Source organism: Athene cunicularia (assembly GCF_003259725.1).
Source record: "Athene cunicularia isolate RWA chromosome 11 unlocalized genomic scaffold, athCun1 chr11_part1, whole genome shotgun sequence".
Lineage (NCBI taxonomy): Eukaryota > Metazoa > Chordata > Aves > Strigiformes > Strigidae > Athene > Athene cunicularia.
The window spans coordinates 19,222,016-19,247,781 of NW_020799113.1; the positions used below are offsets into that span (position 1 = coordinate 19,222,016).

Genomic DNA, 25,766 nt, shown 5'->3' on the forward strand with positions numbered 1-25,766 from the left:
ATTTTTAAATACACAGCTCTTGTATTAAAAAAAAAAAAGAAAAAAGAAAAAAATAAGCATCTTGCTGCTTTGTCGTAAACATCTGTGTAAGGAATGCATTTGGTCCGGAGCGGAGGTCGACATGGGAGAAAGCATCTTGGGAGCTGGGGTAACGGTGGTGCCACGGGGAGAGCTGTGGGGACAGCGGAGCTGCGTGATCGAAACACAATGGGTCACGGTCCTGCTGGTGGAAACCTGCATCTTGGGGGTCTGGAGAAAGTAGTACCCTGCGGGGTGAGGAGCTGGAGAGGTGAAAGGGCCCTGGTAATGCTTGCTAAAAATGGCTGGCTGCCAGCACCGCCGCTGCCTGCCCAGCTGCTGCCTAAAATCACCCGTTGCGCCGCTGCAGCCTGCGGCAGCAGAGATCCAGGAAGGTGATGCTGCTCGGCGCATCCCTGGGGCTGCAGCACGGTCCCTGGGTGTCCCTGCCCTCCCGGTGCTGGTGGCCCGGCCGTCCCCGAAGCGGGAGGTGGGTGATGCCATCGTTAGCCGGCCCCATGGCCACATTCACGCCAGCCTGGCATGGAGCAGAGCTGTGCCCCGTTCTCTGCTCCAGCTGCCAACCACCCCGGCACCACGCTCTTGCTTGCAGGGTTTTATTGGGAACAGTGCAGCGGCATGCAGGGGCTTCACTGTCCCTGGGCTGGCTCCCCCTGGCCCGGCACCGGGCATCTTTGGTCTACGGCTGCTGAGTCTTGTACATTCACAACAGTTTGTGCCAGGGCTTGTGGCTGCTCGCCTTCAGTGCCTGCTCCAGCCTGCGGCTCCTCCAGCCTGGCATGGGGCCAGTCCTGTGGCGTGCCACCTAGAGAGGTGATGGGGGCTAGCGTGAGCATGGGGGGACCCCTCCATATCCTGACCCCTGCTTTAGCAGGGGTGTGAGGGTGGGGGGACCATCACCTCTCACCTGCAGCATCCGAGCACGGTCCGGGCTCGCTCTCCGGCTCCGGGAGGGAATCATGCTTGGTCCTTCGTCTGAGCACAGGCGACCGCCGCAGGCGCAGGGGGACAGTGCCGGCTGGAGGAAGCACAACAGTGGGTGCTGCCGAAGCCCATCCCAGTGCCAAGTGCCCCACCTCCCCGAGAACTTCCCAGTGCGCCCACGCCACCACTCATCACCCTGGCACCGCAAGTGGCTGCCCATCAGCCAAGAGGCAGCATCACCAGGCACACGGGATGCCCCCCTGCCTGCTCCTCCGGTGCGGGGTGCAAGGGGTGTCGGGGGTCCCACTCCAGCCCTCACTTACTTCCTAGCTCCAGTGGGCACTCAGGCTCCCTGAGCTGCTCCTCATGGATGGACACAGCTCGGCGGCCAGCCCCCCACGGTGCCACCAGCCGTGGCATCAGCCGGTTGTCTGGAAAAGCAGCAGGGAGGTGCTATCGGAGGGGAGAGGCCCTGTGGCACCCCAACCTCCTGGCAGCGCCCTGCTCCATACCCCCCCACCAGCGATGGGTGCTTGTGTCCCTGCTGCCCTCCCTTCCCAAGGGGCTCCAGGAGCAGGCCAGCAGTGGGATGGGGGGGTCCTACCTTCGGTGCTGGGTAGTGTAGGCAGGGTGGGCAGGGGGCTGCCAGCACCCACCTCCCCACCGTGGCTGACCCTCCGTGGCAGTGCCACCGGCGTGCTCCTCCCTGGCCGTGGCAGGCTGCTGCTCCAGCCCTCCCGGTCCCCTGGCTCTGGCAGCCCACTGGGCTCGGCCAGGACAAAGGAGTGCCGGGGCTGCTCAGAGCTGATGCCCTGCGGCTTGGCGGGCAGCTGCCTCCCCAGGGCTTTCCAGGCTGGCCGGGGCTCCGCCGGTCCAGCGCTGGGCTCCGTTGTGGCAGCGGGGCTGTGGAAGGGTGCATCTGTGGGGAAGGTAGGACAGAGCTGTGGGTGCCCGATGGTCACAGCCCCAGAAGGTGGCTCTTGGTGCTGGGAACCAGCCTGCAGCCACGCCAGGGACCAGGCAAGGGGCTGGGTTTCCATCTGCCAAGTTTGGGCACCCATGGGTGCAGGGCTCCAGTGCCCATATAGCGCTTCTCGGTGCTAACAGAGGGGACAGAGCTGGTGTGACTCCTCCTAGCACCCACCAGCAACCCACCTGTGGACACCGAGTGCGTGCGGGCCTTCAGGGAGGGAGGGGAGTCCGCAGAGCTGTCCACGATGTCCCCTGCAAGCACAAGCCACCAGCCAGCATCAGTGAGCTGGGGTCTGCCCCGTGTCACCAGCACCCAGCGAGGGGGGAAGATGGTGGGACCCACAGCTGGGAGCCTGCCTGTGCCCACCCCGTGGGTGCCCAGCTGGGTGGGGATCAGGGTGGGGAGGATGCAATCCCTCACCGTCTGAGCCAGCTTTCTTGATCTCACTGTCTTTGTTCTGCAAGGGGAAAGAGATCTGGTAAGGGGAAGGGGGGGGTCAGGGTGGCAGCATCTCTAGGAACAATGGGTGGCAGAGGGCAGGGTGCTGCCAGGCTCTGGGGTGGCTGCAGGGGATGGGTGCATGCCAGGGAAGAGGGACAGACAGACACCATGCAGCGCATAGGAGCCCACATATCTGCCCCCCCTTGCAGTGACAGGACAGAGGCCACGAGCAGTGGTGGCACAGAGCTGGGTGCTGCCGGTCCCGGACGAGGGACCCCCCATCCCATGGCTGCCACCTGGGTGCAGGATCTGTCCCAAACGTGGAGCCACTCCCCACCTGTTGCTTCTTGCTCTCGGCAGCTGGGCCCTTGGTGACGCCGATGCGGTGTAGCATGACCTGCACACGCTGCTCGAAGGAACCAGGCAGTTCCCCCTCACTCTTCTCCAGGTGCCTCTTCTGCAGGACAGACAGAGCCCTGCCAGGGGCATGGCACCCACAGGACCCACCTGCCTGCCTGTGGGGCACCCATGCCCCCAACCCCAGCCGTGCCCCTGGCAGACGGAGGCACAACCACAACCCAGCAGGGATGTCCCCAGCCATGTGTCCAGTGTCCTCAGGTCCCCCTGCACTGCCCAGGTGACCCCACCTCCAGCACCTTTGGGTGGGAGCAGCATCCACTGGGAGAGCTGAACAGCAGGGTCAGTGGCTTGGTGAGAGTGACAGTGCTTACCTTGTCATGCCTGACCCCCAGCGCATCCTCGTCCTCCCCAGACAGCAATATGAGCGACTGGGATTTGCCCTCCCGTGAGTACTTGGGCCGGATCCTGCGGGCAGAGTCGGGGGTCTGGCAGTGCTCGGACTCTGCCCGGGGCTCGGCAGTGAGTGCCCCCTCCTCTGATTTACTCAGCAGCTTGCCCGCCTCGCCCGCCTTGCTGGGGGCTCGTAAAATGTCACTGAGCATCGAGCGCCTGCTTCTGGGGGCAGTGGGGCCACCCTCGGGCTCCTTCTCACATCTCGAGCCCCGGCTGGATTTAGGTTTCTTGAAGGCAAAAAAATTCCCAATTTTCTTCTTGAGGGTACGGGAGCCAGAGTGGACCAGAGGGGCTGATCCTGGGCAGGTCTCCGGAGCCATGGGGCTGGGAAAAGATGAAGCATTGGGAAGGGTGAGCTCCAGGCTGCCAAAGGGATAGGGATCATTTTTCATTCCTGCCCACCCATGAAGGGATAGATCCAGACCCCAAACATCCCACCTAAGATGATGTTGTCCTGGCAAGGGCAGCTGTTCCCAGCAGGGGACCCCACTGCCCCTCTGCTGTGGGACAGACCCCACAGCCCCTCCCTGGGCTCGTTGGACTGGTGTGCTGGTTGCATCCTGTGCCTCGTGGCTGCCATCCCAGCCCTCTCCCACCAGCCTTGCCCTTGGCGATGCCCCTGGGTGAGATGTTCTCCCCAGCATCTCTTCAGCACCAGGACCAGAAGCATTTGCAGGGTAGTTTAAGGCAAAGGGCTTGCCCGAACCCCAAGGATGGGTGTGTGCCAGGGTGCTGGGTGGGTGCGGGGCCCTGGACACGCCCCTGGGCTTACGGCAGCTCCTCTGTGATGAGCCTCTTGGCAAAGAAGTCCTCCAGCCCCTCGTCCACGCGGGTGATGCTCCTGTCCTCGCTGTTCTCGCAGGCCACGGGCTGCACCTACGAGCAAGCACAGCCATCATCCTGGCGTGGAGCAAAGATACCCCCACACATACACACGTGCCACCCACAGCTGTGCAAGAACAAGTGGGTGCCCATGCATGATGGGTGCCGGCACCCTCTGTCTTGCTGTGCATCCGGCATGAAAGCCAGACCGTGGTGTTGTCAGCTGCATCCCAGCTCTAAATCCTGCCGCATCCCTGGGGCATCAGGAGCTCCAGCCAGCCCCGGGGCTCCTGCCAGCCCCTCACCCTGACTGTTGAGGCAGGGCAGCTTGGCTGCCAGCCCTTTGCACCCCACTGGGTGCCACATGTGGAGTGCCAGTGTCTCCCCAGCATGGTGGCTGGGGTACAACATTCCTACATGCTCAGGTACCTGTGTGTTACGCACAGGCAAGGCGCCTCTGACCCTCCTTGGTGACACACAATGGCAAATCCTGCTGAAGCCCTCCTAGAGCCTGGCCAGGTCTCTGACCCCACTGTCCCGTGGGAGAAGCCTTTGATGCTTCCTTGGCATGAGCCCCAGGGAAGGGACACGCATGCTCCTGGCCAGTGATGGAACAGGTGCCTTGCACACCCCTGCATCTACATCCTTCAGGCAGCTGCTCCTCCTTGAGTCCACCCTTGGAGTGCCACCACTGCCTGGATGGAGGTCACCTATGGCAGAGTGGTCTGTGCCACGACCAAGCCTTCCTCCACAGCCACCTTCCTCCCCAAGCATGTGGCACCACACTGGTGGCTTCCTATCGATGAGAGGCAGGCACTTCCCCATCGGTGGCATTTCGATCCATAATGACTTTTCATTACGGCTGGATTGATTCCACTCAGGAGCTGTTCCAGCCAGCTGAAATCTGCTCTCCCTGACACATTGCATCTGTCAAAGCCCATCCTTGCTCAAGACCTGGCCAACCCTGGGTGCCAACCTTGCCCGTCCTGCTGCAGAGACATGTGCCAAGGTGGTGGCCCCCGGGGCCCTGCCTGGCTCCTGCCAGCCTTCAGCATCCACTCTGCCTTCAGGAAACAGCTCCTGCCTCTCCTTCAGCCCCATGGCAGTGCTTGTCCCACCGCGGTCCAAGGGCAAGCATCACCGTGGCTGTGCAAGCTTTCCAGCGGGTGGAAGGATCCAGCTACATCATGGGGACGAGGGGATGCCGGTAGGGTCTGGCCCCGGGGATGACAATAAAGCTGGACTTTCCACACACTGCACCCAAAAGTTACTTTTCCGTTGGGAAGGGGGCTGAGAAGGCAGGATTTGCAGCTGCTCACCCTTTGGGGGGGGGGGGGGGGGGGGGACCTGAGTTCACCTGGGTGCCAGGGTCTAGTGCCAGCTCTGCTTCAGCCCAAGCCAAATATGCATCACAGCCAAAGCCCCAAAAAGCCGAAGTCACCCATCAGCTGCTCATTGCCTGTGGCCCTCATGGATCTTGCCCCCTCCAGGGACACAGGGCTCTGTGGGGCAACACCAGCAACAGAGCAGCCTGGGGCAGCTGAGCACCAGAAGCAACACGTGGGCAACATTCCCTCCCCTGTAGCAGGTCCCCAGGGGTGCTGGGTAGGTTGGTGATGCCCATGCCCAGGATGGTCCCTGGGATGGCAGGGAGAGATGCCTGTGGCACCTGGAATTATGGATAAACCTCCCACTCCTGCCTGGCTACCTGGGTGAGCAAGCTCAGGGCATTTACCCTGCTGCCTGCAGGGACTGAGCCAGCCAGCCCCCAAAAACAGCCCAAGAGCAAGCTCGACGTGAGCTTTGCCTGCAGACCCCTGCCACAGCACTGGGAGAGGGTCTCTGAAGGGTCCAGATCCCTGTCAGGCTTTGCCCGCAGCCTGGAGCATCATCACCGACGGTTCTGCCCTGTGGCCCCCCAAATCACTGCTACGAGCCCCCCACACTGGCCATGCCCCAGCAAAGGGGACAGGGCCTGTGCTGAGCTGCGGCCAAGGGAAAGTCGCGCGGTGGCCTTACTTCTCACAGTTAGCGTGGGCCGAATGCTCCTGAAATGCTTGTTTTTCCTCCGCAGGGCCATCTTGTACTGCAGGGAGACAGGGACAGTGGTGGCTTCGGGGTTGACAAGCTGGCCGTGGTGAGCAGCATCCCGCAGCGGCCGGAGCCAGCCAGGCTTCGCCCAGGGATGGGTGCAATCCCTCCATCACCCCCAGGGCTGCACCCCCTCATCTTGCTCCGGCACTGAAACCACTCGCAATGCCAGATTTGATGCTTTCCTCTCTGGGGCGCCAACGCCACACTGGATCCCAGGTCTGAAACAGTGGCCAGCTGGAGGGGCTGCACGTGGCCAGGACCAGCCCGGCCACCACAAGGACACGCTCCCGGTGCCAGCAGGGCAGGCAGCGTGGCCAGGCAGGTTAATGGTCCCATATCCCATCACTTAATTGTCTTAGCACTGCCCTGGGGAGGGGCCAGGGGTGCGTGCATCCAGAGAGGCTGTGGCATTAAGCCCGACATCATCCGGTAAGGCGGATAAAAGGTGGTTATAGGGCAGGCATCATGCAGCAGCAGAGGGGTTGGACCCTACCTCCTCTGCAGAGAGGTCTGGAGGATTCCTTCCCCTTGCCAGAGCAGCTGCATCTTCTTCATTTGGCTCCGGCAGCAGTACTGGGAGGTCGAGCCCCTGCTTGGAGAGGCTGTCTGCCTAAAACCGTTAGTGCTTGAATTATCCCAGGGGCTGAAGTGCACCCATCCACCCAGCGCACTCCGCGATGCTCCACTCCCTACCCACGGCTGGGATTTGCGAGCGGATTTAGGCCTGATTAGCCGGCTGCTGGCCCCAGCGCAGCTAACCCGTGCTTGCCCTGGTGCACGGGCGGATGGTGCCTGGCTTCACCCCAGCACCCCCCACCATGCAGTGGCTCCCAGACTTCACTCAGGACATTAATGCTGCTGTGACCACACTGGGAGAGGATTACCTGTGAGGAAAACCAGCCTGGGTGGGAATTGTCCCGCTTCCCAGACAATAAATCCATGGTCATAACATTGGCTGGTGCCTAGGCAATGCCACATTAGCCAGACCTGCATCCCACATTGCAGCCCCACATCCTCAGCCCACCAGTGCTGGCAGCCCCCAGTGCTCACCAGTTTGCACTTGGCAATGGTCAGGTCTCCCAGCACGGCATCCACGATGCAGTCAGCCACAGCGGCTGTGACAGACAGCTTGATTTCACTGGGAATGGAGAGAGGGGTGTCAGGACCAGCACCCCCAGTCCCTGCAAGCTGCAGAGCCAGCCGCCCCAAGGAGAGCTTTGCTGGGGAGATGGCTGCTTGGCCGTGGCACCCAAAGGATCACCCTGGACATGCCTCAGGCTCCAGTTCTGGGCGCATGCTGCTGGAACAGGAAGGGGAGCAGGCGCTGGCTGGGATGGAGGACGACAAGTGCATCCCACCATTACTGGTTGGGGCTCCCCTCTGCCAGCCATGGGGACACGCCTGCAGGAACATCTCCCCATGGGACTTCCCAGCTCCCTAGTGACACATCTGAACCAGATCCAAGCAGGAAGCAAAGTCACAGATGGGAAAACGCAGCAGCAGGACCCAGCACACCACCACCATGTGAGGAGAGGAGCAGTTGGTAGGGAGCCCCCAAAATCCCCATCTGGCCCCGTGGGTGAGCACCAGCTGCTAAGTAAGAAGGAAGAACAGCACGTCACCCACTTCAGCTTGCTGAAGACATCAGTGACCATCTGGTCCAGAACCGTGCTGAGGTTGAGGTGGTCCTGGAGGTAGATCTGCTCCGACATGGCATTGACTAGCTGGTCCCTGACCCTGGTCTTCTGCACCATGACTGGGCAAAGGCTGTGCGCTGTGTCCAGTGCTGCCTGCATGATCGCCTGAAGTTTGGGGAGGAAAGGGGAGTTTTCACTGTCTCTTCTACCAGAATTCACATGGTTTCCAGGAGACACTGTGTCCTTTATCCTCAGGCTGAGGCCGACGAGCATCCTGTGCTGCCAGCAGCTCCCCACCCACCCTGGCAGCTCCCCATGGGTGCCCACCTGGATTTCCCGGCCACAGATCTGTGACGCTTCCTCTGTGAGACACTCCAGCTTGTGCTGCAGCTTGCCGTTCTGGTACGGGGTGTTTCCTGCTTCATACAAGAGGGGTAGGATCTGCCATGGGAAGAGAAACAGCATGGATCATCCTATGGCACCTCATCCTTGCTTTCCATCCTTCCACACGCAGCCTGAATCTGTGGCTGCATCAGCTGGGGAGACCCATCGACCTTCTAGGTTGGGCATCCTGGCCCCTCTCAGTCCCTGTGCAGATGCCCCACTGCTTCTCACCACCCACTGACACTTCTTCTACCCCTGCACCCAGCCACACTACTGCCCAGATCAGGGGAGACCCTTTCATATCCCTTTCATCACCTTTCCACCATCGTCTTAAATCCTACTTTTGCCGAATTAAGTAACCAGAGGGGTGCCAATACATTTATGAAAAAGGAGGAAGTATAGAAGGAGAAGGAGAAGGTGCAATGGGAAGAGAGAAGCAGGATCAGGAGGGTCAAACCAGAGCTGACAGTGCCAGGAGCTACCCAACCAATGCAGCGGCCTTTGTCACGGGCTGATAGAGCATCCTCAGCACTGGGCTGTGTCCAGCTGGGGTGGGATGAGGGTGCCCCAAGGAGGGACACCTCAGGGATGTGGGGAGTGTTCTTCACCAGTGTGGGCATCTGTGGGCTGCAGGGTGTGCCCAAAGCTGGGGCACTCACCTCTCCCAAGGAGGGGTGCATGAGCAAAAGGGTTGTGCTGAATAGGGGGTGTACTTGTAGCCCCCACTTCCCAGGGGTTGTGCACACATCTGTGTGCCCCTGGAGGGAAGGGATTAAGAACATTTTGGGCCTTGTTCTAGAAGGGGATTCAGAAATTCACAGATGTTCTTTAACATTTTGTAAGTGCTTGGTGATGTGCATCTGTTGCACCGACAATTCTGGTGTTCCCTGACTGCTGGTTAATTATGTCATTAACTACTCAGTAACCCGCTTCAATCCCAGATTGAGGCCAGGCAAGTTGCGGGTTTCCCCACACGGAGGACTCACGCTGACGGAGAGGTTGGCGTTCCTGATGGCCTCCTCTGCGCAGAGGATGTCCGCCTCTGCCTCCCTGCTCGGGCAGGCGCTGAGGATGTCGAGATGCTTCTGCACACTCAGGCAGATCTCATTCACCATCTGGAGCACAGAGAAGCTGCGTCACATGCTGACGCTGGAGCAGCACTGCCAGTTCCCCTCCTTGCCGTGATTTTCCCAGAGAAGGATGTGCTGGCGCTGCCTGATGGGGCGGCAGCGGCACAGGCAGGTTACAGCTCCCCCAGCGTCCCTGCCTAATAACCGGGGATGCAGGGATTTGCTTGCAAACGTGCACAGGAAGCCAGGAACACGCAGTGATATATCCCAGCATTGCATATGCATGAAATGCATGGATGCAACCAGGAGGGATCCTTGGAGATATCCTTTCTGCCTGGCCCCGCTCTCATCCCTCCAGACTGCTCTGCCCTCCTCCATTCAGGAAAGGCGAAAAAGGGTTTGTGTTGCTTGCAAGAGCTCACATGAGCTAACTGGGGTTGTCTGGGGCAGGGGAGGGCAATTCGGCCGGCAAACCTGTTCGGAAGAGGTGGTGAGGATGCCCTGCTGCAGGCGGAAGGTCTGTGCAGGCAGCGTGTGCCGCAGCTGGTTCCTCATCAGGCAGGACTGAAGCTGCAGCAGGCAAGAGGCTGTGAGCAGCTGGTATCGGTGGCACCCGGCCCCATGGCCCCCCACAGCCCGTGTGCCCCCACCTTGTGCACTGCCTCCTCCGTTTTCTCAGGGTTGCTGCGGTACGCCTGCACCACGTCGCTCATTGGCAAGGGCATCGACTTGAGGGTGTAATTCCTGCAAGGCAGCATGGGGGTGAGGGGGTGCATTTACCCACAGACACAACATTGGTCTAGAGCCCACCCGTCAGCAGCCCAGGCATTGCCCCAAGGTCCAGCCCCGGAGAGGGGGACGGCCAAATTCTGGCCATCACCAACCCTGATGGGGTGTCAGCAACCACGCACCCAGGCTCTCCATCCCTGCCTCTTTCCTCAGACCTTCAGAGAACCTGCACGGCCAAACACTAAACCTGGCAGTGTCCTCAGCAGATGGACAACTTCTACCCATCACATGGGCAGGGAGGAGAGGAGCAGCACATCTCCACCAACAGCAGATCCCCCTGTGCTCACGGGGGACTGCCTTGGGTGACATAGAGCTGTGCTGGGTTGGGATGCAGAGCCCAGGGGAGACCCTGAGGTTGGTAACAAAGGTGCCATCACCAAACGTGTGGCAGGTTGCTTTGCTGGCTGCAAGATCTGAGCTGTAGACCAACTTGCCTGGGACCTGTATGCAACTGAGAGATGAATTTGCTGTTTCAAGGGGACAAGAGGCCCTGGGGACACTGACATCATGGTGCCAGAGGCTCTTTTGCATGGTGGTAGCAAGCCAGGAGGACCAAGCAGCTCCTTCCTTACCTCTCCAAAGCCTGAGCAACCTCTAGGAGCCCATGAGCAGTTGTGTTGTTCCTGTCCCAAACCACAGTCCTGCAAAGAGAAGGACACAAGTGAGCCCTGCCCACACCAATGGAGCCCCAGGGTGGGTGACCATCCACTTGGTGCCAAGAAGAGTGAGTCCAAGGCTGACCTCAGGCATCAGAAAGCCTAGAAATTACATTAAAAATCTGAATCTCAATATTCAAAACCTAAACTTGGCCTTTGCAAGGAACTGTAAAGTACGTGGGTGCCTGGAAGGAGTGAAGGGCAGGGAGGACACAGTCAGGCACCATCCTGCTGGTAGGGGCAGATGTCCCACAGAGGAACAGCCCTGGCTGGGAGACCCCCACAGACATCCCTGCCTCCCCTTTGTGGGCAAAATGTGGTCAAAAAATGGCATTTTAGGAACTGATGCCAGAGTGTGGGGTGAGGGCAGTAACTGCAAGGGTCCAGCTGCAGCATCCTGGGCTGTGCAGGAGCCTGGCAGAGCCAGCAAATGCCAAGGCAGGGACGGAGCTTCTCTCTTGCCCTTCACATATCCTCTACCAGCACTGCCAGATGACTGCTATGACAGAAAGATACGGTCACAGCATCTGACTGACCACCAGGGACACATCCATGGTCACCAGGAGCCATGATGACCCTCCACAAATGGCATCAGCATCACAGCTAGGACCACCGTATGAGGGCCACACTACACAAGGTGGGAAGGGCACCCTCAGGTGACGTGGACTTGCTGCTACCTGAGTTTTGTGTTGATCTGGAGGGCCTTGGCTAGCATCTTGGCCCCTGTGTCCCCCATGGCATTGCCGCTGATGTCCAAAGCGATGAGACTGGTGTTACTGCCCAGGGCACTCAGCAGGACATTGGTTCCCAGCTTGAGACGTGATTCAGCCACAGACAGGGACTGGAGAGGCTAGAAAGGGGACAAGTAAGGGAGACATGGCCAGGATGCATATCAGGACGTGTGTCACCTTTGCAGACATGGCCTCCATCCCTGTCCGGCAGCTGCTGCAGGCAGCTGGTACTGGTTTTGGAGAGGCAAAGTCATGCTGAACCCGAAGAACCAGGAGGGCAATGGGTGCTTAGGCAACACCCTGGATTTAGATCAGATGTCTGACAGGCAGAGAGGAGGAAGAGGTTTTCTGGAAAGCTGGGCTGCAGCCAGGTTACACCAAGCATCTCCTTCATGCCTTTACCCAGTCACAGGCTCCCACTTTCCCAGATGTATGGGAACCGAGCATCTGCTTCAGACAGAGGAAAGTCAGAGCAGAAGGATTTGAATGGCGCTGGGGAGGGAGGGAGGAAGGGATCTGGATGGCACCCCAGCATGGAAGCTGCACGGCAGTGGAGGAGGGCAAGCATGGTTGGGATGGTTGAGGGTAAACCAGACTTACGCAGTCGTCCTCCTGGGTGAGCTGGACAATGCGGTGCAGGACATCCAACAGCCCCTCCCTGTGGGAGAGGCAGGGGGTTTACACACACACACACACACACACACACACACACACACACACACACACACACGTATTCCACCCGCATGCCCCCGGGGCAGCTGGCAGAGCTCAGTCCTCCCTCCCATTCTTGCCTGAGGCTGTGACCTGTCCCTGCAGCGCCTGCAGTCCCTTGGGACTTCGCCAGGAGCAGGCGATGGTCCCCCCATGGCCCCAGGCTCCCCGTTGGGTTGGAGCAGGCAGGACAGGCAGGCAATCCCTGGCATTCCTGACCAGCCCACGGGCTTTCAGTGGGGAGAGAGAGCCAAGGTGGGTACATGATGCCAGGGTGGCTCCTGGCCTGGATGCTGCGGCTTTGCACTTACTTGGATTTGATGTTGAAGTTCTTCCCCAGAGAGACATGCCTAATGGACTTGCTTCTGCCGATGGAGAGCACTAGGGTCACCATGTCGGGGTCGAAGCCTGCGAGAGATGGGAGACACCCACTGGAATGCTCCAAGCAGTCCACAGAGGTGGCACCAAGATAGTCCCTCACAGGAGACCTGAAGACCCACCAAGCTGCCACCATAGGTTGGTGGAGATGCCCAGGGCAACTCCTGAGCATCTTCCTTCTCTTCATGGTTCCCTCAAGGAGACTTGAAGACCTGTGCAGAGCCAGGAGTGACCCCAGGGAAGGAGCACCCGCTCTGGGGCCCCTGCTCTTTGGGGTGCCAAGGCTGTGCTGAGCCATGGGGAGCACTTACTGACCTATAGACAGCTCATGCTTTCTGCCATCCCACAGGGATGTGCCCTCCATCAACCACCCCCCCACCCCCCCGGGACAACATGGGAGGTGTTCTCACAGCTTGCAGGCAGCTGCCTGCACTCCCACCCTCTTGGCTGCAGCATCCTCAGGGGAACTCAGCAAGCTAAGGTGACGTCCTTCCCACAGAGCAGGGACATGGACAGAGATCTGCTCTCCCACCCAAGGGCAAGAGGCACCAAGACTCATCAACAGGACTGGCCCTCCTGCACAGAGCTGCTCTACTGGGAAAGTCAAAACCATAAGCATATTTTGGCAAAGGTTTTGGGTGAGTGAATGAGCTCTTGGAGCATTGGTGGCCTCAACAGGTTTCTGAAGGACTCCAAGCCACATCAGCTTTACCAGAGCCATCTGGCTGTCAAGGAGCTGCATGGTCTGCTGTGAGATCTTAGCAAGGCTGCTTTAAGGTTTGGGGTCTTTTAGGTGAAATTAAGAGCTGGCAATGGTGATGTCTGTGATAATTAGGGTTGCTCGCCCATGGCTTGGGAGGTAGGACAAGTTTAGCAGCAGAGGTTGCAAACTACTGCAGATAAGTGGGAAGAATCTCAGCTCAGGAAGAACTTTTCAATGCTTTAAACCCTGAGATAGCAATGCAAGACCCCCTTGGATTCAGTGAGCCGAAGAGGCTTGTACCAAGGAACAATCATTTCTGTCAAGTCTTGAGGCAGGAGGGGATGAAGAAGTCTCCCCGTGGCCCATACTGGAGATGTTTTCTCTGAGTGAGGGGAGAGGCAAGGGCTACCACTGCTGCTTACCATGGGATGCAACACTGGAAGGTGATGGAAGAGGCCTGGCATGCTGGGAAGGACACCAGCAGAGGGACAAGAGCACCTGTAAGGACTGACCGTCTTGGGGGAGGCAGGGGGTGGTCGGTTTTGGTCTGAAAAAGCTGTAAGAGCCTGATGAGGTAGTAATCTCTCAGGCAGGAATCCACAGCTGGCTGTTGTGTGCCTTCATCCCCATGAGACACAGCCTGTAGTGTTGCAGCTTCTGCTGCTGAAGGACTTTTACAGGTGACAATTGCAGTTTAACGTTGCACTAGCCAGTGCTGTCGAGAGGTGGGCAAGCACAGCAGACCCAACCCATGTTCCTGGGGATGCCTACAAGCTCACGAGGTACCGGAGCTCAGTTGGCCTCTGCCAAACAGCCTGGCTGGACCCGTGGATGGAAAAGATCTTCTCCCAGGTAGGGAAAAAACAACCTACCATTGTCAGACAAGTCCAGGTTGCTGATGGAGCTGGCGTCGGGGATGAGATCCTGGATGACCTGGGCTCCCGCTGATCTCAGCTTGGAAGAAACAGCAAGACATCAGTACAAGGGGAGGCGTCGAGCCCTGCAAACGAGAGCCTGCCGTCGGGAAGGTCACCCCAGCCCCATGGCGGGCAGGGCACAGACCTTCCCACACAGGGAGCAAGCCCCCTTGACTGCCGCAATAAGACCCCCGTCTGGACTGACAGCACCCATGGGTGCTGGCCTCTCACCTCGCAGTTACTAAGATCCAGGCGCAGGTCACTGATGTGACGGTTGTCTGCCAGCCCTTGCAGCAATGCTCTGGAAAAGTCACCAAAGCCACCCATCAGTGCAAGCAACAGGGACACCAGCACTCGCCGTGGAGCACCCCCAATGGTCCGGGCAGTGGGAGTGGGGTGCTGGGGAAGACATCCTCCCCCCCAGCCCTCTCAACATTCAAAGCCCTGAGAGAGGTCACCCCTGGGCCATGCTCACCCCAAATCCATTCCTCTCGGTGGACTCACAGCCCCACCTCACCTTACAGCATCTGCTGGCAGCTTGGTACCCGCCAGGGAGACATGCCTGAGGGCACAGGCCTGGCTGAAAAACTCCTTGATGTCAGGGGAGATGGTTTTCACCCTTCTGAAAGGGATGGACACAAAGTGGCATCATCTGCCACCCAGCACCGGCCACCCACCTGGGTACTGCACTCCCCTCCCCGCCATCCCGGGGGCTCACCTGTGGGAGTACAAGTTTCTGGAGAGATCCAGGTGGACAAGACTGGTGTGGCATCCGTGGACCAGGGCTCCAAAAAGCTGCCGGGGTGAGGAGGCAAGCTGTGTCGAGGAGGACCCAGCCAGTGCTGCAGCCCCTCGCACAGCCTGGGGATGGATGGGTGATGGTATGGGATGAGTTATGAGGGGTGGTCAGCAGCTCTGTCCTGTGTTGGGCTCCCTTATTCCTTCTGCTGAACCCCGAGTCCCCCAGCCTGCCCATGGCAGTGGGCACAGAGCGGGGCATCGCTGGGCTGGCTGCTCGCTGCCCCACACAAGCCCTGTCTCTGCAGCCCCATGCCAGGATGGCAGCACCCCCAAGCAGTGCGGTGTGGTTTCGGGAGGGGGGATGAGGGTGGGGCCTCGCTTCTGGGACCCCCTGCATAGGTACTCACAGCATCCAAACAGCAGTCTGTGCCAGCCAGGCTGAGGTAGGCGAGCGAGTGGCACTGGTGGAGGAGGCTCTGCAGGTTCTGTGGGCAGAGAGGGCTCAGTGGCTTTGCCCAGGACCCTGACTCTGCCACCCAGCACCCTCCAGTCCAGAAATCCCAGCTCCAGCCTGCCTCTCCCAGCCTGTCCCCCTGGACAGAGGGACCCAACCACATGCTGCTCACTCCTGGCATACATCCTTGCTCCAGGTGGCATCTCCCACCCTCCCACAAGGATATGCATCCCCAGTGCACCCCCCAGCTGCTCCCAGGTAGGCAGGGAGGTGTCTCAGCCATGATTTCCCCATCCCTGAGGTGCAAGGCAGGACACAGACCTCAGGAGACCAAAGCCATCCAAACCATGCTGGGGACAGAGCCACTGGGGTGTCACCCCATCGCAGCCTGGGCACTCACATTGATGTCGTCCCCCACCAGGGTGCCAGGGTTTCCAGAGAGGTCCAAGTGCCGGAGGGAAGATCTGATGGCTTTGTTATCTGTGAGGGCCTTGCATAATGTGCTCATCCCTGCTTGAGGAGAGGAGGAGAGATGGATGCCCATGGTTCCCCTGCACCAGGGAGAGCCGTGGAGCAGAGGAAGAGACACTTTCCTACAGCTGGGGCAACAGGACATTGCATCCTTGGAGATGCCCTTTCCAGGGTATCCCTGCAGCCCCTCCAGCCACCCCTTTGGTGCCAGCTTGGACCCGAGCACTGCTGTGCCCAGCCTTCCAATGGCACCCAGGCAATGCACAGGATACTGGGCTGTACCTTTGGCAGTGATCATCGTCCTGGCCAAGCTGAGACTCTGCAGACCCTTGGGACTCTTCTGCATGTACCGGCTGAAGGCAACAATCCCTGATGAAAGAGCAGAGAGCCCTGAGGGGCTGTAGGTATCCATCCCACCCCGAGCTACAGCCCCCAAGGCAGGGGGCAGCTGCTGGTGGAATCCAGATTTGAACATCAGTTTTCATGGGTGTAAACTCATCCCGGCCCAGAAGTTGGGTACCTCTGTCTTCCAGGTGGTTGCCATCAAGGTTGATGGTGTGCAGGACAGAGTTGGGATGGTTGCTGAGTGCCTGGGCCATTCTCTGGGCAAAGTCACTGTGAGGAAAAGGGTCACCCATCTGAGCAAGGTACAGTCACCTCCAGAAGAAAAGGCCACCAACCCTGTAGCCTTGTGAGGACGTGTCACCAGCTCCTGCCCATGTGGCAGAGCATCTCCAAGGGCTGGTGATATTTGCTGGCCTCCAGTCTACAGGGGCTCTCTGCTCCCAGTGAGCTTCACGCTGGGGAGGGGATGGGGCACCAACACGACCTCTCATACATGGGTCCATGGACCTCCCTGCTCCATGCACATGAGGGGAGCACCACTGGGCTGCTCATCACAGCACCTGGGCCTGGCAACATCTTTGCTTACGCTTTCAACCCGCTATTTTCCAGCACCAGCTCCTCCAGTGTCACTGATTTGCTGAGCATGTAAAGCAGCTGCTCCGAAATCTCCTGGTTCTGGCAGGGGAGAAGAAAGCCTTTCTGGAAACCTGGCCACCTCTGGCACGCCCAGTGCTACAGCACCAATACTCACCAGCCTGAAGTCCTTGCAGGAGAGCTTGGTGAACCACAGGTTGAAGGACAAGGCAGCAACACTCAGTGCCACGTCTCTGCAGGGTGACAAGGATGAGGGAATCAGGGGCCAGGCTGAGCCAAGACTGGTCCCAAATGGATGCCCCAACACACCCAATCCCGGGATGCCCCAAGACACCCAACCCCAGGATGCCCCAACACAGTGTTCCCCAGAGCAGAACAGGGGTCCATGGGTTTATAGCAACCCACAAACACAGCTCAGCTTCCCCAGATTATCCTCTCAGAGAAAAAAAGATTAATCAAAACATTTGCATGCTTCTGTCAAAATGTCTGCTATTTTCAATTCTGAACTCTCCTGTAAAGAACAACACGGGTTTTGCTCAAGTGGAAACAAGTCTCTTTTTGACTTCCTGGTCAATCAAATCTCTAAAACTGTCTCCCTTTTGGCCGACTGAACACAGATCCTCTCTGTTCCCCAAAATGCTCCGCCCAGAACTTTGGCTCACTACACCCCAGTCCCACAGCTGCCTTCCCCCAGAGCTGAGCCCTTGCTTTGTCTCTCAGGATGAATACATGGCTGAGCCCCATGAGGACAATTCTGGGTGCAGAGCCCTGCTAGAAGGTTATGAGAGATATTTGGGGTGCTGGTAGGGAGGAGTGACAAGTTTTGGGGAAGCAAGCAGCACCAGCTGCTTTGCATAGTGAAACACTTGACAGCCATGAGCTGTGAGAAGCCTCTGTGACGTTTGGTTTTCACCTCTGTAAGCAGCTCGCAGACTTATTTAAGTATAGAGAATGAGCAGTGGAGCCTGCCCAGCCTCTCAGGGCTGTCGCCCCATGGGATGGGGTTCATCATGTTTGGTGCAGGGGAGCACTGGGCTGCAGATGTGGCGTCCTTGGAGCGTGTAAAGTGATAAAAGCTTCTAACACGAGCGGAGGAGTGTGCTGGGCCACCCCTGCCATGGATGGGGAGGATGAGGACAAGTGCTGGCATGGCATGGGGCACTGCAAGTGGCATGGCTGGGGGACTCACCGGCTCTCCAGGTGGCTGAAGTCCAGCAGGTTGAATTCCCGGCAGTCCTGGCTGTGGTAGATGTTGTCCACGTCCTGCCCAGGTAGATGGACACACAGATCAGGCTCAGCACCTGGTCTTGGAGAGGTCTCCAAGTCTGTCCAGTGCTGATGGAGGGAGCTGAGACCTTTTGGACCCTCCCCTGGCAAGGCCTTTGCCTAAACCCCAAGCCTAAAACCTCCCCTAGTGCTGTGGCGGGCAGGACACAAGTGCAAGAGTGGTGGGATAGCCCAGATTGATGGCTCTTGGACCACTTCTGCAGGGACTGGCCAGAAGGCAACACACCCCAAGTCTGGTGAGAACAAGGGTGTGGGGAGAGGTGGGCCGGAGTCACTGTCCCAGAGGAAGAGGGGGACAACCAGTCCTACTTTGGCTGAGTCTCAGCAGGGTTCCCCTCTACTAGGGACACTCAGCAAGGTTCCAGATTTCCAGGGACCTTACGTGACAGTCTGGAAAACAACCTGCTCCAAGACATTCCCACCTGCATTTTGAGTCTATGCCACAAGGAGCAGTGGGCACTCAAACCAGGCAAAACTGCAGTTCACAGCTCTGGGATGTCCCTGGGATACTCCCAGCCCCAGCAGCCCTGTGAACACCCTGCTTCCCCGCCTGCTGAGTGGCATGCTGTCACTGTCTCTTCTCCATGGGACAGACCAGCTTACCCACTGGATCTCCTCGCGGAAGGCAAAGCCGTTGTAATCACATAAAGCAGCGTAGGTCTCTGAAAACCCCCCTGCAAAGAGAAAGCAGACTTGGTGGCAGACCTGCCCACAGGAACATGGAGGAGACCTTTGAGGAGGGCAGGAGTAGGAGAGGGATGGTAGGGGCTCAAAAGTGTTGGTGAGGGCTCTCCCTTCCCTCCTCAAAGGGGCCAGAGTGTCCTGTGTCAGCCCAGAAATGATCACATAACTCTGGGGTCTGCAGCTCACTTTGCTTGATCCATGTAGCTCTCGGGCATGGTTCATTGCTGTGATGACAACAGAGGTCTCCTACCCCAAACCAGGCTACAGGAAAAGCCCCTGGCTCTGCAGCGATGCCATGAGGTGGGTGGAAGCATCCACAGCTGCCCATCCTCATGGGTGGACACTGAGCATTCCTTGCCCCACAGCTGTCCTGCTCCTTTCTGGGGAACTATGTTCCCTCAAACCAGCTCCCCAGGGTGCTCCAACCCTCCTGATCCTGCCAGGGGGAGGTGTGTGGAAACAAGAGCTTACCGCAGGGCCCGGGGCTACTCTGCAGCATCTCCTCCAGAGAGTTGGTGATCCGCTGGATCCTCTCATACAGGTTGGGGGGGGAGTTCTTAAGCAGCGTCCTGGGGAAAGACCAGGAGGGTGTATGGTGGTGGGCTGGGAGAAGAGCATCCCCACCACTTTATGCTTAGCTACAACCATTGTGTATAGGGTGGCCAGAAATAAGCTTCCCAATGTGATTGGGGAGCGGTCTGGCCTCCATCAGTGTTTTTTCTCTTGTTAAAAGGTGCTATTGTGAACCCATCGTGTATTTGGGGCTTTTTCGAGCAAAGAGCTTGCTCTGGTACCTACACAACCACCCCTGAGGAGCAGAAGAACCTTACCCAGGGGATGAGTCTGGAAAGACCTTCTTAAGTGACATGGTGACATGGATGATAACTTGCTCCAAATCATCAAAGGACATGAACCGGAAGGCATAAGATGTTGCATCTGTTTCTATGACAACCTGCGGGGTCCAAAGGATGGGAAATGCCTGAGTGAGCTGGCAGCACACGGCATCCCCAAGCCCCCAGACACAATGGTGACAGCCATCAGCTCCTCGCTGCAAACACCCAGCCGCTGCTTATAAACCCAGCCAGAGCGCTGTGAGCACAGGGAGGGCTGCAGCACCAGGAATTTAGGAGAAAATACACTAAAAAGATTGTAATGTGCCAGAATAAGGTGTAAACCTCCCCAAAATCCAAGCTAAGCTAATACAGAAGCAGCCCCAAAGTGGGGGGTGAGAATACCCTTGACTCTGCCTGCAGCAGCCACAGCTGGAGGATGGAGGTTTCCTCCCTGAATTTAACTAATCGCGTTTTGAGGCTTTTTTAGCTTTCAGTTCCTACCAGAAAAAAATCCCATGGCAACACGCTCCCTGATTTAATTACACGCTGATTGAGGCGTGGCAGAGAGATGACAATTATCTGCTGGCATCGTATGAGGACGGTGCTTCTGCCAGTGCCCGGGGCTGCGGGGGGCTGCGGGAGGCAGCGGAGCCCAACCCTGCCTGTGCTCTGCCAGCAGATTAATAACCCCTGGGCTTTCCACATCCCAGTCAGATGTCTCTCCCCTCTCAACCGTGGGATTTCAAGCCCCAGCACCCCTTGCTGTCTGCCCAGCTCTCTATTTCTTTCCTGGAGCTCAGCCACGCAACCTGCCAAGCAACAGAAACCCTGTTTAGAGGCTGGGGCCATCATCCCTGATGATGCTTTAATGAGCAAAAGACTGTCAAGAGGTTAACAAGGACCACAGCCCTGTTTCGGATGACACATCCAAGCCAGGGCATCCCATTCCTTTCCTCCACATTTCCCACCCACTGCATCTGCCCTACGCACACGCCACCCTCTAAGAGGATTAATGGGGTTTAAAACACCCTCCTGCTAAATTTGGCTTTGTCTCCATAAGCCAGCAGCCGTTTGTCACCTTGTCCCTGCCTCGCGGGAGGTGCCATGGCCAGGCACTGTCTGCAGCTGCCAGAGGGGAAGGGGCGCAGGCACCCACACTTGTCCTCAGCACCCCTGGGTGACTCCCTGCACCTCCAGCCCCGAGGGTGATGCCCTGGGCGAGGCCATAAGAGGATTTCTTTAGAGGTGACAAAGGGATAAATACCCTGGAGTGCTCTCACAGGTGACCCTCAGGGTGCAACAGGGGGCCAGGGCCAGGGTCTGCTACAGAGAGAGATGGGCACAAGGTGGGGTGGGTGCCTGGGCTGGGTTTGCCCCAGGTTTTGGTGCCACTCACCAGGCTGGGCTCTCGCACTGTCATTTCCCTCACCTCCAGGAAGCTGAAGCTGCTGTGAACCTGTGGGTGAGACGAGCAGGATCAGCTCCAGCGCTGATGTAGAAGGGGGACCCAAGGGTGCCCCCCAGCTCCCACCCTTCCGCATGCCCCAGGCAGTGCCTGGCTATGTCCCCCAGCTTCCTGATCCAACCCCCCTCCCCTTCACCCCATCCTCCATCCTGCTCCTGAGGACTTCCCAGACCCGGTGGCCCAGGTCACTCCATGGGGCACCCACACCAATGCCCCAAGAAGCTGAGCAGTACTCGCCCAGGAGCCACAGGGCTTTTACCACGGTGCAGGGTCCCCAGCACCTACCCTCACTGGCAGTATCACTGGCAGCACGTAGGCTCGCCAGGGTGTCAGCACCTAGACAGAGGGACATTGGTGTCACAAGGGACTGCGGTGACATGGGAGCCACCCTTGTCTCCTGCTATGGCCATGAAATGGCTGCCTGGGGAAACTGGGAAAGCGGGAACCAGGCTGGATTCTGCACATACCAAGATATAGTCGTCATACTTTGACTTCACCTGCAGCTGGATGCTCATCACCAGGAGAACCTTCTTCGTCCCCAGGAAGGAGGTGATGCCCTCTGAAAAGACCAATGTCCACATGAAGTGAGATGGCTGAAGCCACCACTGGTTCTCTCCCACATTCCCTGCTGCCCTTGGGGACACCATCCCCTGTGTCCCAACCTGAATCAAATCCTCTCCATCCACAGGTACTTCTTGACCAGCTTTGGGTCTTGTTTGATGCTCAGATGATAAACCCACCTCCCCATCACCTTCTGCAGCCCAGGCTGCAGCCTTGGCCAAGCATAGGGAGGGCTTTGGGGTTGATGGTTTATGCTGCACATGCTGCTCTGCTCACAGGGAGCTGGCGTTGAGCCACAAGAAGGTCCTGGCTTCTCTTCCTTTTTTCCTTCCCAAGTTTACCACTGGGGAGCAACGCAGTGCCCAAGTCCTGCCTCCTCATGACGAAGCCAGGGATGTATTCTGCTTTTGCATTTTTGGGGGGAACTCTCCCAGCCGTGACATGCACGGGTGGTCGTGTGTGCCAACCTCCCTGTTCTTCCAAAGCAGTTGCTCTCACAGCCATTGGGGACCAGTGCGAGCATCGCTCCTGCCTGCTGCGTCCTGCCTTGCACATCACCTCCCTGCTCTGCCTCCCCATCTCCCCTGTTTCACACTGAAATGGGACCAGAAGTACAACTGCCAATCGCCATGCAAAGCAAACCAGGTTTTCACAATGACACCGAGCCACACATCCCCAGGGACCCACCCTGATAGAGCTGAGAGCTGGGGCTGGGAGGATGCAGCGACCTGGCTCCTTCCCACCCCACTGCAAGCCTTGGTGGGCTAATGAGGCTGCAGGGCCCCGAGACCATCATAGCCTTTTGCTTTTTTCAGTCAAATAAGGGAAGGCTAGGAGCAGTGGTACTTCACATATCCCCTGCTGCTGGGGAGCTGGGCCAGGGTTGCAGGCAGGGCCATGCCTTCACACTTTGGGGCCCCCGAGCTGGCTGAGGGACCCCAAGCCCATAGGAGTGAGCTGAACCCACAAACCAGGCAGCAGGAGCCACAGAGAACCACATCCTTGAGGACTTAGCCTGTTTTCTGGGGATGTTTTTGGCCCAAGCAGCATCCTCACGCTTTGGGGGCAAGAGCAGCCCTCGCACCCCTCACACTTCAGACCTTGCTCAGACCCCCCTGAGCCATAGCTGCTGCCAACAAGGAACCCAAAAGGGGCTCTGCCAACCCTGGCATGGCAAACCGGGCCCGAGCAGGCCCTGCACTGGCACCTTCCATGTGGCACCAGTGCCCCTGCAGTGGGTGATGCTTACCTTGCAGCTCATCGGGGATCCCTCCGGGGGATGCAGCCATGGTTAGGACCAGGGGGTCGCCCGCCCAAGGACGCAGGTGTCAGGGCAGCATCTCTGGGTGCCACGGGGAAGGCACCCTGCTGGGAGGAAGCGCTGAGGTTACCAACCGGCAGCGCTGCCGCCTCGGCACCTCCTCCCCCGCCTGGCGCTTGGTGCCTCTTCCTGCCCCGTCAGGCAAGATTTACCGCCTGAGCAAGAGAAGTGAAATGAAAGCGACGGCGCCTGCGGCCCACCAGCCCTGCCGGGAGGAGAGGGGCAGCCCTGCCCAGCCCTTCTCCTCCCGCATGTCTTCACCAAGGTGAGCAGGACCACCCAGCAGTGCCTCTCAGCCAGGAGCAGCAGCATCTCCCCATGACTCCAACCTCCGTGGGTTGAGGGTCCATAACCTTTCCCTGCCCTGCAGCCCCCACAGGTGGTTCATGGGGATGTATTTCTGCTTGAAGATAGCTGGTGAGTGTGAAAAGGGCAGCTCTACCCTTCCCAGAGCTGAAAGATCAGCCCAGCCCCATCACCTTGCACGGGGCATGTGCAGGACAAGTTAATAGGGATGGGTGGTGGTGCCCACTGCAAGGTGCTTCTCCAGAGGATGGGCGCCAGTGTCCACTGCTGGGTGCTTCTCTGGAGGCTGGGTTCTGGGGCCCACTGCAGGGCGCTGCAGACATGGCTTCTCCAGAGTAGAAATGCCTCAGGTGTCATGCCAAAGTGACAAAACCTCTGCCCTGAAGTAAGAGGCAGAGGCTAGGTGGACTCCTTAGAGAAATAGGAGTGTGCACATCAACCACTTCACTACCCAGGGAAGGCTCTGGACCAGGAAAAGAGCCAGAAGTGCTCCAGGATGAAGCAGAAAGCTGTCATGTGCCCTGTGCAGTGCTGCAGGACTTCACTCGCCCCAATATTGCTCTCTGTCAGCTCTGCTGGCCCTGCCAGAGACTCAAGAGAACATGCATAGCGAACCAGCAGAGCCTGGGTCCCCAAGACCAGCATCAGCTGGGATGGAGGGTGCCAGCTGCCTTGCCCCCCTGAATTGCTCCTTTTTGACAAGTCACCAAGCTCCAGGCTGCCTGAGCTACAATCTGCCAACCGGGGGCTCCCAGAGGGGTTTTCCCAGAGGTGTAATAACTCAGGAGAAGGTGATCCCTGGAAGGGCTGGGTGATGTTGCTCTTCTGCCGCATGCACCTGGGGCCACAGCGCTTCTGAAACCACCTTCAGCGTGAAAGCAAAGACAGGAAGCCATCTCCCTGCAGAGATGGTGTCTCCATAGAGCCCAACCACAACACACAGCAGCTCTTCTCAAGGGGGTGGCTGGGGAGAACATGGCTCCGGGCAAGGACCGACCTCTGCTGAGACACCTTCTTGAGCCTTCTGAGCTACGTCAGTGGGAAGACAAGCATTAGGAAGAGGAAGGACATGGGGTGTTCACCACCCAGCAGAGACAGCATCTGCCAATGACAGTCCTGGCCGCATCTGTGGCTTTTCCAGGATGACAGGAGACCAGGCTACTAGTATCTGAACTTCCCAGAAAGGGCACCAGGTCCCAGCTTTGTTATGCAATGATATTCAGGACATGGAAGGAGCAGCTGTCTCATTGCACCCATCAGAAGATGGCTTCTATTGAAGCTTAGAAGCACAATGGAGCTCTGTATCCCAAGCTCATTCCCCAAAATGTTGGGTCCCACATGCTGGAACATGCCAAGTATCCGTGCAGGGCAGAGGAAGACATCTATGAGCACAAGCATTTCCTGTCTGTTGTGCAAGACCAGGCATGTCAGGACATCTAGAGAAACCTACCTCCTCTCTTTCCCCATAGAGGACATGAGCTGGCCATTTTCAGCTCTATCCTAGAGTAACAGGACCTTCCCAGAAAGAGATCCTGGTGGTCTCTCCATCCCCAGATCACGCTTGGGGAGTTGAGCACTTAAGGGTTTCCTTAATTTGAGCTGGAGTTTCTTCTGCTCTAGTTTGTCTCCATTGCCTCTTGCCCTCTCACTGTGACACCTAAAAGGGTTTGGCTCAGTCTTCACACTCTCCCATCAGCTATTTGAAGACAGCAGTAAGGACCCCACTCACTCCCTCTCCTCCAGGCTGGTCACACCAGTCTCCCATGGCCTCTCCTCGTCCATCTCGAGCTCTGGTGGCACCCATCCTGGGAGACTCCACCAGCCTCATGCCAGTCTCCCAGGATGGTCTAAGATGGGACCAGCTGGCCCTACAAGTGATCCCTGAAGAACAAGTTAGACACCCTACTGCTGACCACACTGAGCATGGTGGCCCAGCCAGTTTCACACACCCCCAATAATCCTCTTCTCCAGCCCCCATGCCTTCAATTCTGCTATAAAGATGCTACATGAGACCATGTCAAAAGCCTTGCTAAAGTCCAGATGAACACGCAGTGCTCCCCCCTTGTCCGCACAGCCAGCCACCTCCTTGGAAAATGCAAGGGGGTATCTCCCCAGATTGTCCTCCTTACTCTTGAAGATGAGTAGGACATTTGCCTTTTTCTAGGTGTTATGAACTTCCCCAGATCACTGGACTTTTCAAAGATGAGAGAATGCAACGACATTGGCTGGCTTCCTCAGCTCCTCTGGATGTTTCTCTCAGACTCTGCCATTAGGCTTGGGCCCTGGGAGATCTGAATACAGACCTCACCTACCAAAATCAAGGCAAGAGCAGCACCGAGTACCTTGGTCTTTTCCATATCCTTTGCCACCAAGTCCTCTGCTCCATTAAGGAGCAAGCTTGTGTTTCTCCAAAGCCTTCCTGCTGCTGCTGAAGCTTTTCTTAATAGAGAAGCTGATCTTTTTGTCCTTCACATGCTTCTCTAAGTCCAGCTCCAGCTGAGCTTTGGCTCTCCTGACTCCATCCCTGCACACTCAAACAATGTCTGCTCATTCCAGGCAGCCTGTCCCCCCTTCTATTTTCTGTGTGCTTCCCTTTTACCTTCCTGCTTGCCCAGGCTGGCT

At 58.1% G+C, this 25,766-nt stretch overlaps 1 protein-coding gene across 1 annotated transcript; it reads right to left on the reverse strand.

Annotated features, from left to right (window-relative positions):
* Position 1: 1 nt before the first annotated feature.
* On the reverse strand, positions 2 to 22,806 carry CARMIL2 (capping protein regulator and myosin 1 linker 2). The gene is made up of 39 exons (XM_026856985.1): positions 22,767 to 22,806; positions 21,424 to 21,515; positions 21,242 to 21,292; positions 20,888 to 20,947; positions 19,489 to 19,610; positions 19,130 to 19,227; positions 18,578 to 18,648; positions 17,877 to 17,950; positions 16,845 to 16,920; positions 16,680 to 16,768; positions 16,269 to 16,363; positions 16,031 to 16,117; positions 15,678 to 15,787; positions 15,231 to 15,308; positions 14,801 to 14,877; positions 14,600 to 14,704; positions 14,314 to 14,383; positions 14,038 to 14,119; positions 12,396 to 12,492; positions 11,974 to 12,031; positions 11,320 to 11,492; positions 10,559 to 10,627; positions 9,848 to 9,941; positions 9,672 to 9,767; positions 9,114 to 9,242; positions 8,071 to 8,184; positions 7,733 to 7,908; positions 7,157 to 7,244; positions 6,600 to 6,716; positions 5,946 to 6,098; positions 3,963 to 4,066; positions 3,109 to 3,514; positions 2,715 to 2,834; positions 2,357 to 2,393; positions 2,119 to 2,187; positions 1,568 to 1,882; positions 1,287 to 1,394; positions 947 to 1,057; positions 2 to 844 (listed from the first exon to the last, which is right to left on the reverse strand). The coding sequence occupies exons 1-39, from the start codon at positions 22,804 to 22,806 to the stop codon at positions 669 to 671; spliced, it is 4,287 nt and encodes a 1,428-aa protein (XP_026712786.1). The 3' UTR covers positions 2 to 668.
* Positions 22,807 to 25,766: the final 2,960 nt, after the last annotated feature.